Source organism: Balaenoptera physalus (assembly GCF_965194825.1).
Source record: "Balaenoptera physalus genome assembly, chromosome: 2".
Taxonomy (NCBI): domain Eukaryota; kingdom Metazoa; phylum Chordata; class Mammalia; order Artiodactyla; family Balaenopteridae; genus Balaenoptera; species Balaenoptera physalus.
Window position 1 is genome coordinate 127,442,228 of NC_138883.1, and position 13,353 is coordinate 127,455,580.

The 13,353-nt window shown below is 39.1% G+C and overlaps 1 protein-coding gene across 2 annotated transcripts in view; it reads right to left on the reverse strand.

Annotated features, from left to right (window-relative positions):
• GABRB3 (gamma-aminobutyric acid type A receptor subunit beta3) overlaps positions 1-13,353 on the reverse strand; it is a 250,372-nt gene that overhangs the window by 219,281 nt on the left and 17,738 nt on the right. The window contains exons 1-3 of one of the 2 annotated variants that reach the window (XM_082450221.1): positions 13,170-13,352; positions 12,950-13,041; positions 12,667-12,734 (exon numbers count right to left, since the gene is read on the reverse strand). In XM_082450221.1, coding sequence (XP_082306347.1) covers positions 12,667-12,734; positions 12,950-13,041; positions 13,170-13,249 — 240 coding nt within the window. In that variant the 5' untranslated portion in view covers positions 13,250-13,352. Of the gene's footprint in view, positions 1-12,666; positions 12,735-12,949; positions 13,042-13,169; position 13,353 lie in introns of those variants that run through there. The other variant, XM_082450222.1, reaches the window with a different exon arrangement.

The following is a 13,353-nucleotide window of genomic DNA, read 5'->3' on the forward strand; positions in this document are numbered from 1 at the left end:
AAAGTGTCTCCCCTTTTAATGTCTGAACTTTGCTAGTCCAGACTAGCTGCCATACCGCTCTTGCTCTGGGAGAGAAAGAAACGAAAAAAAAAAAACTTTGAGGAACATCTATGCGTGGGGCTACCACTGTAGATAAATTATTTCAAAGTGCTAAGTTAGGAAATCAGTTGTTTACTGTCTTTACTGTGCTACAATTTCTCCTAACCAGATACTGCAATCCATTATTAGCAGGATTTCACCTACAGTAAATAAATATGAAGTAAACACTTTGAAAATTATTAACATTTTTTTGGTCATTGGTTACATCCAAGTTTGAGTCACACTATACATTTTGATCTATATAATTTTAAATAGGTAATTTCCTAGTTATATAATAATTTGCACATCCACATTTTTCCTCTTTCAGAATAAAATTAAACAATTTTATGTATCTCATTTTGCAATCTCTAGTTCAGGCAAGCCCAAGTCTTTATCCCTATATCTACACAGGTTTTCTTGCTTGGATTTTATGTATAATAATTTTGCCTTAAATGAGGCAAGGAATCAAGAAAGAGGTAGAACATGGTAAAAACTTTATTTTTTGTAGAGAGGCCACAATATGCAACTACCTTTGAGGTCTAAGCTTACAGTTATCTTCACGAAATGCTGGCTAATCATCCCAAACTGATTGAGGGCAGTACAGGTAACTCTGACTCAGCCCACACCCTCTTCCTTTCTGACTGGACTATGAACTCAAGCAATATTAAAATTATGTCACAGAAATACCACAGAAGACTCAAAACTGTTGCATGAATTACATTCATGTAGAATTTTTGAAAAATCTGAATATGGACAATTTGGTACCCTATTGGGCATTAACTGACATTTCCAAATTGAGTTATTTTTCTTAGATGATAATGGAAAGGTCATGGTTTGGATAAAACAGAAGCATTTTAACAGCCCGCTAGTTTTCACTCATAAATTAGTGACTCTGAATTCAAACCAAAAACTAAACAACACCATGTTTGAAACACAAAAATTAATGAGCATGGGTACAGACTGTAAATCTCACTGTTTATGTACGACATGTCCCAGGCTTGCAGCACACAGCACAGATAACTTGGGGAAAATGGGCCATGCTTTGACTATAAGGCTGCAAGCTGCCAGATGACCACCACTAGGATACCCAATTAAACTACACACAGTATCAAATGATAAGAAGCAGCGGTCTGTGTAATGCAAACAGAAGGTCCCTTATGTTTTTAACTGCTCACAGACTCTAAGAAACCACAGAAATCAGAGCTAGAAGGCAACTTAAAGAATCAATTTTAATATACTTGTTAAAAAAAAAAAAAATCAGATTGAAGACCATTGAGTCTGAATACTTGCCAAAGTTAAGACAAACCCTTTGTAATCTGAGAGTTCTGACAACCAACTCTTTTCCACTGCCAAGGGCAATCTTGACAGTTAGACCCCCTGTGGTCTCTAAAGGTAAAATAGCCTGGAGTACTAAGGAAATTACCTAGATAATTAAAATTCTAAAGAGTTTGCTCAAGCTTTGAGACTAGCTTTTCAATCATAAACAAAAGCTTTGGGACAATAGAGTGTAATGATAAATAAAGCATGACTTAGGGGGAAAAAATCTATAGATATATAATATTTCCAAAACAAGAGCCCTCCTTTTTTAAACCAGCTCCCTATGCTCCTAAATGCCAGAAACAAACAAACAAACAAACAAAACCTATTATCCTTATAATCAATTAACACTTTTGCATCTCTTTACATTTCTGGATCTACTTTGGTTTCCTCACCCATTATTACCAGTCAAGCCCAGATCCCCAGTGGTGCCTCCCCAGTGCTGCCTGAGCAATACTGCCCTGTTATAATATTCCTGTGGTTCTGGAACAGTCCAGAAGATGCATCTGCCCTCTGGGCTGTTGTCACTGACTATTCATGAACATGTATAGACTCTTCATAAAACTATAGAGAATTAGTCATACAGGGAATTTTAGAGATGTCTTACTCCAGGGGATGTTAAAATGTTTATCACCAGAACCTTTCAACCAAAGAGAATCTTATTTTTAAAGAGAATCTTATTTTACATATAAATATGAATAACATAAATTATATAATATACAGTATACTATATAATTTCATTATATATAATATGTATTGTAGATTATAATAAATATCTGTTTATGCAATGTAATATATTCAAAGATACATGTCAACCCTCCCTAGTGGAATGCAGAATCACAGCACTGCCTGTTCTTCCTGCCCCAAGAAGGAATCTCCAGCCTTCCAAGAAAGCACTGGTTAAGCCCAACAGCCTCAAAGAGACATATTTTGTTCTCAAAATTAACCTACTATTGTTGTCCCAAGAGCCTTTTTTGCATCCTCTCTTGCTCAACACAACTCTCTCTGCTTCTGTATCATTTACTCTTGTAATATTTACAGGAAAACAAGAAGGCTTGAAACACAGATCTTCCTTCAGTGTGACAGAGAGTATTGTTATAGAAGAAAATCTTTGTGTTTTTTATCAATCTAATTATGAAATGCTTAATCTTCATTTCCAGAAAATATTACCCATTCCCATATGCACTGATACATTTTTTGTCAAAATTGTATCTTCTGTGCTGTTTGGACATGGTCACCAGAATAGGCTTTGTTAATGCAGTAATTTTCTCAGTTATCATTCCTGAGGACTGGCCATATTAAAGCTCATTCTAATTCAATGGGTTAGACCCACATTTCCTAAACTGTGTTCTACAGAAAACTTCATGAATAAGTGTTAATAAGGTCCACCATCCCCTCAAAAAGAAAACAATACCCAAACATATATTTTAAATATTGAATTCTTCACCCCTCTTATTGAAGATTTACAAAAATCATTAGCATATTAAAGGGCTTGACAGTTCCTACAGTAAAGAAACCTATTTTACATCTCTAACATAATTTCCAATATTATTTGAGCAGAAACACTGATTATGGGGCATACATGTACACTATATAACAGCGTTCTCTTAAGCAACCATTATTTTAGCCCATACCACAAGAAATTACATTCTCACAGGGAATTTTGGTGCCCAGGGCCAAAGGAAAAATTCAGAAATGAAAACTCATTCAATGGCACAATCAAATATAGCCTCACACCAATGAATTATCCACAGAATGTTTAACAGCATAAAAAGGAATACAGCACAATCAATCCTGCTCCTCATACACTCAGTTATTCCCAGCCTCTTTCTAGTATGTACACTGCTTTTGAAAGGCAAAGCACAGACTACACCAATGATGAGAAATTTTGCTTGGAGGGCACTTATCTGTGTCAACCCCTGCAATCAATCCAACACCACAGAAGGCTTCTTGGTCTATACCTTTCGAACCACTAGTCTAGACCATAGGAATGGCACTGTTTTCCATAATTCCGATGTCTTTTCTGTGACAAGTTCACAGGAATCCTCATGTGTAAAGCTACAGTTAATTTTATGTGCTTGACAAACATACAAATAAGGGAATCTCTCCGATAAAACAAACAGAACGTACAGCTTTACCACAAGGGTCATGTGCTACACAAATGCATTTAACAAATATTTACTAAGCATATTCTACATGACAGGCACTGCGCTTGGTGACCAGTTTAGTCTTTCAACCTGATATATGGATGTATCTCTCAGATGGATTTTTAGAGTCATCAGGATTGGAAAAAAATCAATGATATTACAATGAATTACTCAAATTGTTGTTTCTTTTAAAATAATTTTTGGTTTGCATGGATTCACAGATTCACACACACAAACAACTTGTAATGATGGGTGACCCAGAAAAGTTGTTCCCTCTACTCATTAAAGTTATCAATTGTAAAGTCTAATTCAAAAAATTAAATTTTAAAAGAAGAGTGATGTGATGTTGAATTAAGTAACAAACATTTTATACATATGTATCAAACACAGAGTTATATAGCTTTAAACCAGTAAATTCTGTTATCCTTTTAAGTCAATTCAAAATAAAACAAATGTATTTCATGTCATGAATTAGGATTTAGCAAATATTTTTCATAAAAGGAATTCTTTCATTGTAGAACTGAGGTAAAATATGATGATGTTGTAATCATTAGAATCCATATCCTCTCTCAGATTGAATGGACAAGCACAAATTAGAGTTTTTAAAGAACTATGACATTCTCATATCTTAATCTTATTCCTATTCATCTGAAACGTTAGTTCCATGCATGCTAAGGTTTTTGTTAATTATATTAACGCTTCTGTGTGATACTTAAGTTCAATGGAAAAATGTAAAAAGGGATACATGCATTAATGTTTACAAATGGCTTCTATTTCTTAATGCAGTCTCTGGGTAACCAAGGGAATAAGAGAATTCTATCAATACATCTCCCACCACAGAGATCGGAGGCTAGCTCTCCGTCTTGAATTGACAGGACTGAGCAAAGTGCCAAGAGATGAAACCTATTTTAGTCCTAGTCTTCCCAATTTTGCAGTTAGAGAATCTTCTTAATGGCTGGCATAAATGGCCCAGAAGTAAACTGTGCTGGAAAGCTAGCAAACGAATGAAAACCAATGCAGCTCCACTGCACTGCTGAGCGGCCATCAGAAAGGGAATGCAGAGCCCAATAAATCCCAATATAAGAAGAACCACCAAAACTTCCCTATCATATAGAAAAGCTCGAACCACATATACTTCCAATTAGACACAAAACTTTGAGTGTACAAAGGCACTAGTGACTGGTGTTTGAAATATACACACTAACCCTTACACAGGCTGTACATCACAGAACCACTGCAATACTTCCCTCTTTTCTGCTTTGAAATCAGGGTAAAAGCTCTCCAGTGAAGGGGGTAACTGCTATAGAACACTTGACAGCTTGACAAGCTGTCACTTGACAACACTTGACACTTGACAGTATTATACTGTGTACAATTATACAAATTCTGATCAAATTAAGTCCCCTAAGGTAAAAACTATATACATCACATTTAGCCTATAAAAGGTTCTTCTTGGTCATGAGCCCAAATTCTGAGTTATAAAAATATTTCATTGGAAAGCTATCTGCCTATTTATTCATGCACTTACATATTTATTCATTCATTCATTCTTCATTCATATATTTTCTTTCAACCAAAATCTAATAGATGCTATATATATATAGACACTAGTGTATATTAGATATTGGTTGAAAGAAAATATATGAATGAAGAATGATACCTATCATGTGTCAAGCACTATGCAAGGGCTGTTCTTAGACACAGATCTTGATGGAGCTTACAGTCTTAAGGGGGAGAAAAATGGAGAAGAAAGCCTCTAAGCAAACAAGCACACCAGAATATTTAACACTTTGATAGTGTTATAAGGAAAGACTAAGAGTTCATGGAAAAGTAAATTGGAAGATCCACTTTAGATAGCAATGAAGGTCATGGAAAAAGGTAAAATCTCATGAGGGCCTAACAGAGCACTTTTTTATTGCTCTGTAGCATAATGAGGTAGAAAGAACAAAGAAATAGGACCAAGTCCCAGCTTTGCCTTTGTAGTAAGTCAGTGCTATTCCTGAGGCTATTTTCTCACCTGAACAATGGAGATGAGATTAACACCTACCTATAAGATATACTTCACTAAACTGATCATGTTTGATGATCAAATATGATAAAATACCTGAAGTATGACATAAATGACATAAAACTGTTGTTAGCTGTCATCTCCCTAAGTTACACCTCAACATGTATTATAAGAAAATTTTAAAGATTCCAAATGGTCAATAGGCTTCATTTATTTAAAACAAACGTTCAGTAGGCTTCAAAGCACAATGACAGTATATACGATATGATACAGAACCCACAGGAGAAAGAAGGGTTCTGCTACCAATGGAAGAAAAGGAGAGCTATTACAGATATCAGATTGTACAAAATCAAATGTTGAATTCATACTGCTTTACTGGTAAGAATCATAAAGTTTTTACTATGTAAATAAGCAGATTTACGCCATTAATTCAAACGAAATACTTACTTCTATGTGCAGTACAACATAGGATCCCTCAGCCTGGCACAGGCTCTAGGAAGAGGTTGCTCACAACAAGGAAATGTGTGTAAGATCCATCTTTTAAGAGATGCAGCAATGTAAGCTTTACAACCTCCCTGAGGGGAAAGACAAAAAGCATTCTCTTTGCTCCCCATACCATTCCTTCTAATATTAAACAAAAACCTCCCTTCATAAAGAACGTATTATGTAAGGGTTTTCTCATCCACCTCTGAAGTTCATTATATGCTTTCTTATCAGTGCCCCAGCATTGATGTTTGATCATAACTTAGGCACAAAACACACTGCCAGGGAAAAGTAATGTCCTCAATAAACAATCTTACCTCCTAAATGCAGCAACCTGGAACCAAATGCCAACATGCTCATTGTACCTTACCCATGGAGTGCCTTCCACGTAAGCAGTTTTCCAAACCCAACTGGGTCAGAGAAACACTTTTTCCTTTCTGCTGAGTCATCCCCCAGCTTACTTGGTAATAAGAGCATTAGCACATTTCCAACCTTTAAAATGCTAGTAACAATTCATATGCAAACTCTGAAAGCAGCCAGAGCCTCTCTAGAGAAATCAGTAAAGGATAGTTCTCTAACGTGTTTGTTTGGCTGTGATCCTGTGGATGTCTTTACCTCAATTTTCTGTGTAGAGCTAAGCCCTTCGTGCTATTACTTCGGCAATTTTGTGGGGATGCCATGGGCATCTGGGAAGCCTGAGACTGAATTACTGAGTGTTAAATGACTTGCCTAAGGCTAGATGTTCCCATAAACCTGGAAACAGGACCCAAAACTCCCAATCCCATTAGGCTCTTTTCAGCACACAGCTGGACTCCTGGGACTCAGCTCCTCTGCCTGAGGACCCGGCCAGGTACTGGGCACTGGGTGCCTCTTCAGCATTCACTACGGGCAGAGCAACCCTAGATTCTGCAGCACGAAGAGGGGAGTTGATTAACATAAGTTTGATCGAATATGCCTAAAGCTGAATTCTCCAGGTGATCCCAGCTCACTCTATACAGGGAAACCCTCTCCTCTTTCCCACTCTTCTGAAAAGGGGAAAGACAAAATGAGTGCAAATGTTTACGTGTTGTGTTCGTGAGTAAGACTGCACCCATTTTACAGTGATGCAGTGCCAAAGCTGCTTGCTGAGATGTGCTAAAACCATGTTCTTATGTACCATACTTAATTTTACACTGAGACATTAGAAAACAAGTGGATTTTATAAGAGGAAAATACAATAAATGACAAAGGAATACAATACAACAAGCATAAGGGACAAATCTACTTCTCATAATAACTAAAGACACATTATATGTCACCTAAAAGGAGCTCACAACTAAAAAAAAAAAAAAAAAAGACAATAATTTATGATTTATATGCATTAAGTCAGAAAAAATAACCCTGTAGTTACATTTTCATTGGGATGAGCTTTTTTTTTTTTTTTTTTGGCTGCATTGGGTCTTCGTTGCTGCACGTGGGCTTTTCTCTAGTTGCGGCGAGTGGGGCTACTCTTCGTTGCAGTGCACGGGCTTCTCATTGCAGTGACTTCTCTTGTTGCGGGCCACGGGCTCTAGGCACATGGGCTTCAGTAGTTGTGGCACACGGGCTCAATAGTTGTGGCTCGTGGGCTCTAGAGTGCAGGCTCAGTAGTTGTGGTGCATGGGCTTAGTTGCTCCACAGCATGTGGGATCTTCCCGGACAAGGGCTCAAACCCATGTCCCCTACATTGGCAGGCAGATTCTTAACCACTGCACCACCAGGGAATTCCCAGGATGAGCTAATTTTAATAGACGAATTAAGTACAGAATAATAACAAAATACAAGTTAAATCATAGAAAATTAGTATTTATATTACTAGAGTTTGAGTCTAGCTTTATATTCTCAGTACTTTATAGTTAATTAAGTAGAAATCAAGTACGTGTAGTTTCTTTCTGAATTAACAAATCAAACAATGGCTTCTTCTAATCATTCAAATTAAAAAAGAACTCATATGACTACTTTAAAATACTGTTTTTATTTTTTAACTAATTGATTTTTTAAAAGAGTTCTAGACCTGCTTCACTCTCTCAGTAAAAAGTACTATTTTTAAATTAAAATTTCCTAGTTGTTTTTATTTTTAGTATTTCCTTATATTTCCTATATTTTCAATAATTTTTGTCCACTTATTCATCCCTTCATCTATCTATTCAACACACACTTGGACCAGTGCTAAGCACCAGAATTATAACACATGCATATAAAAGTTTTCAGTAGACAGTATTCTTCCATAAGTACAATCTCATTTAATCCGCCTGCCAGTGCAGGGGACACGGGTTTGAGTCTCCTCCGGGAGGATCCCATATGCCGCTGAGCAACTCAACCCGTGTGGCACAACTACTGAGCCTGCGCTCTAGAGCCCACGAGCCACAACTACTGAGCCCGTGTGCCACAACTACTGAAGCCCACATGCCTAGAGCCCGTGCTCCGCAACAAGAGAAGCCACTGCAGTGAGAAGCCTACGCACCGTAACAAAGAGTAGCCCCCACTTGCCACAACTAGAGAAAGCCTGCACACAGCAACGAAAACCCAAAAATAAATAAATAATAAATAAATAAACTTAAAAAAAAGAAAGTAATATGTAAACTAAATCTCAATAATTACTTAACCATGCATAGTTTTAAAAGATTGTCTGAAATTTTAAAACAAGAGCTAGAGAACAAGGGAAGTTATGTAAAAGAAAATGGTTTTTTGTTTGACTTCTGTCAAGTCAGCTAATTAAAAAGTAAGAAGTGGCAAATTAGGAGTTTGGGATTATCATATACACATTACTATATATAAAATAGGTAAACAGCAAGGACCTACTATATAGCACAAGGAACTATACCCAATATCTTGTAATAACCTATAATGGAAAAGAATCTGAAAAAGAATATACATATATGTATGTATGTATATACATGTATACATATATATGTATAACTGAGTCACTTTGCTGTACACTAGAAACTAACACAACATTGTAAATTAACTATATCAATTTTTAAAAGTGCATGAAAAGAAAAATTAGAAGATTAGGAAAAATGGAAATGTAGACTATCTCCATTATCAGTGAAACATGTTATGGCAAAATAATGTTAAGTATTAAAATACTAAAATCCATTTTTAGATTGTTAATACAAAACACTAAAATGCACGATGACATATACATGGATATGCATAATGTATCTATTTATTTAATTCTTTGAGGTCAGAGGCATTATTTGGAGGCATTATCTATATGCACCATCAATAGATAAACACTGTGCTTTATAATAGTTTAAAGAGAAAAGTAACAATATTCTTTACATTCACCCCCAAAATGCTCACTGACAAGCACATATCTGTCCCATCTTGAGATATACATGTTTTGCATATCTTTATTTCAGATATTAAGGAATCTTTATTTCACTAAATATATGTTTTCAAAAGCATATCTATGAAATTTTGAGAAGAAAATTTCAAAGAACAACTTTCCATGATCATTTACCCTGAATTTTCTAGTGAACTTTGCTCTTCTAACTCATCATTCTGACTCCTCTATCTAAATTAACATTTTGGCCAAAATATTCATCCTAAACCACATCTTAAATCATGTCAATCACCTGCTTAAAAACATTTACAGGCTCCTTAATTTTTGAAAATTAACATCTGAAACCCTTGGCAAGGCAGAGAAGGGCCTAGTTGAACAGGGATTTGTCCTACTTTTCCAATTTCATCTTTTGAGTCTCTCCTTCACAATCTCCTATCCTGCAGATCTATCCATCAGTAGTTTTGCCAATTTCTTCCCTAACCCAGAACATCCTCCTCTATCTATGCCAGTCACAATTCTATTCCCCACTATTCACCCACCCAATTTAGATATCATTTCTTAAGTTCTTTCATGAGGCTTTCCATGTCAGAAGTAATCTCAATATATCTCTCTCTCCCCCTCCCTCTTTCTGCCTCCTTCCCTCCCTCCTTCCTTCCCTCTCTCTCTTAGGCCATACCCCTTTCTTTTGTTCCTCTAAATGGGACTCACCTACTTTTGTTACAACTATTTGACATATCTCCTCTACTAGCTGTAGCATCCTTAAAGCAAGACCATTTCTTATTTAGTTTCATAAGCTAACAACACTTAGTCTTGTGTAACTAGTAAGGTGATTAAGGAAGCTCATAAATATAATTCATTGTTTTTAAGCAACATGATTGATGGGTTTAATCTTATGCTCACATACTCTCTGTTCTTTACCTATAAAATGTTACCTCCAAAATGATACTTAATCATTGCTGTATTTGAAGTTCCTTCAATTAAAAAAAATCAAATATCATAGCTATGATCATGAGCTATGATCCTGATCATGAGTTAAGGGAAATCAGATTTTTCTAGCGAATGGTTTTACCAATCCACTTGTGGAAGATATTTCAGAAGCCAGTCAGTACATCTGTCCAATGGCCTTCAATCTCCCATCCCATCAATCCCCAGTTTTTCTTTATAATAAACTTAGTGTAGAGAACCACAAAAATTTCCATCATGAGAATGCAAAAAAAAGGCATACAAGTATACTATGGCTACATTATGCATAATTACTGGCTTTGGGATATGCACTCAAAGATTATCCAATATAATGGCTTGTATCCTCGATTCATCTTTCTATTATTGGGTCCAGAGAAAATTGGGACACCTCAATTCATAGTGCATGAATTAGGCAATTACATATGAAGTTTTTAAGGTACTAAGTATCAGCATGATGTCTAAACAAGTGGATAACTAAGTTTAAATATTAATTCAAAGAAAATGTGCAATGATCTGCAACAAGACATTCTCCCCATTCCCCTGAATGTTTTAGTACTATACAGAGTTCTTAAAGTGCCACATCAGTATATTCTCTACATAATTTGACATCCAATATAATAATTTTTGACATAAAAATCCACTAAGTAAGTCGATTAACTTCCGTACAAAACTGTCTTCTCTATAGAATGTGCAGTTGCCAATAGAGGAAATCACAGACTACAGAGTAAATCTTGAATATATTAACTTGTTTCCTTAAGGCCATAAAACAAAACATATTTTTGACAGAATTATTTTTACAAAATTACAAAAAGTAAAATATACATGATGTTTTTAGTGTAATGTATGTATAGTCTGTTTCTTGCTAACGCTTTTATTATTAACACTTTATTTATTTATGTATTTATTATTAACACTTGTATATAAATGTCCTTAGTGATATACATTGAAAGAAAGGTACTTTTTTTTTAAATCACACATTATAATTTTAAAATCTTTAGGTTTAGAGTGAAAATTGATAAAAAATATAGTTTCGTGTAGTCAGATTTTTTTTCTACAAAATCCATACTAGTATATACTTTTAAATATATCTTGTTAAACAGTCTATTTAAAAATTATGGTTTTAGTTTATTTGTAAACAACATTTCTATGTTATTGCAATGTTTCTCAAAATATTGTTCACAAAACACCTGCTTTAAAAAAATCTGGAGCACTAGTTTGAAATTCAGAGACCCCAAGATTCCACTCCACACCACTGGATCAGAATCAGAGCCTGGGAGTATGCATTTAAAACAAGTTTGCCCATGTGGCTCTGATGTCCAACAGACTTGAGAAATCTATCGAGTCTATCTCATGCCTCATTATATTCTCGGTGTTATATTTTAGAAAGAAAAGTTGCCAAACGATTTCTTCCAAAAATATATTTTTTCCAAATTCTCATTCTTATAATTTCTAAAGTGTCACTCAACAGAAACTTAAACCCGTTTCCAAATCCCCTGGTATTTCAGCTCAATTAACAAATGAAAGGGGTCATTTTTCTCCTTATTGCCTGTTGTCTTAAAGGATCCTGAGCAAAAGCCCGTGACACCCACTTCGCACCTCGGGACACGGGCCTCCACTTTCCACAGGTCGGAATACTGAATCCCGTCACCGTTAACATAGCCCTAAGGGACACTTGGTTCCCTCGCCTTCGACTCTCCGGGCAGAGAAAGCCCGTAGGCTGCCCAGGCCCTCCAGTTCTCAGAGCCGCCCGGGCCGTCAGCACCTCCGACAGAGCCTGGTGGATGGGGTCCGGGTTTCACTGTCACGAGCCTGCCCTCGGAAGAGCCACTGACACCAAGGAAACTGACCCGAGACAGCCAGGAACACACAGACCCACCGCCCACCGCGCTTTCCCGCGGCCAGCACCTCTTTCCAAAAGACAACAAAGGAACCCTTAAGCAGCTCTTACCTAGAATACGAGCCACCCCCACAACTCTCCTCTCCTCCCCCGCTCCCCGGCGCCTGTTGCTAAGGAGGCGAGAAGACACTGGGGCAGCCTCAGGACCAGGGGACCGACGGCTGGAGCAGCTGGCAGCACCAGGGCGGCGGTGAAAGCCCAGCCTCGGGTGAGCCCAGGACCCCTTCCTACGGCGGGAAGGGTGCGCCCTCCGAGCGTCTCTGACGCCAACGACTACCCCCGCGCACTCTGGCGGGCGGAGGGAGCCTCACGAACAGGAGACCTGCGCCCAGGAGCGCCGCTCCCTCTGCGGGCCCGGGAAGCTCAGCCCGGCGGAGGAGGCCTCTGGCCCGGTACTGTGGACGCCTGTGGGCCCAGACAGCGGGGCAGGGGCTCGGGGACAGCCCTGGGGAGGGCAGGCACTCACCATGTTGACTTCGGAAACCATGTCTATGCTGGCGATGTCGATGTTCATCCCCACGCAGACCGGGGGACCTGCGGGAAGCGCACGACACGGTGATCAGCCTGGCTCAGGCACCGGCTGCAGCGGCTCTGAGGATGGGGGGCTATCCGAGGAGGGGGCGCAGGCGAAGTGCCCCCCTCCCCACCCCGCCGCAGCTCGGCGGAAGCGGCCCCCGCCTCCCTCCTCCACCCAGGCCGCCAGCGCGGTGGGTCGCGCTGCCCGCAGCGGCCGCGCACATCCTACTTACCCCCGAAGTCGGGTCTTAGGCGAATGTCGTAGCCTTTCAACAGCTTGTCCACCGTCTCCTTCACAAAGGACATGTTCCCAGGATCGTTCACGCTGCGGGAGGGACGGGGGCCAGAGAGAGCTGGGTCAGGCGGCGGCTCGCCCGCCAGCGCCCAGCGCGCACACCCGCGCGCCCTGCCCGGCGCCCGGCCCGCTTCCCGTCAACCCACCCGCGACCCTACCTCTGGGCGCAGCACACCACCGCCACCAGCACTGGGGCCGAGAAGATGCCGAAAAGCCTTCCTCCCGCAAAGCCCCACATCCCTCCGCCGCGCCCCGGCACGGGGGAGGGGGCGCCCCGCCGCCGTCGCGACCCGCAGCCGGGGCTGCTCCTGCTGCTGCCGCCGCCGCCGCGCTGGCCCGGAG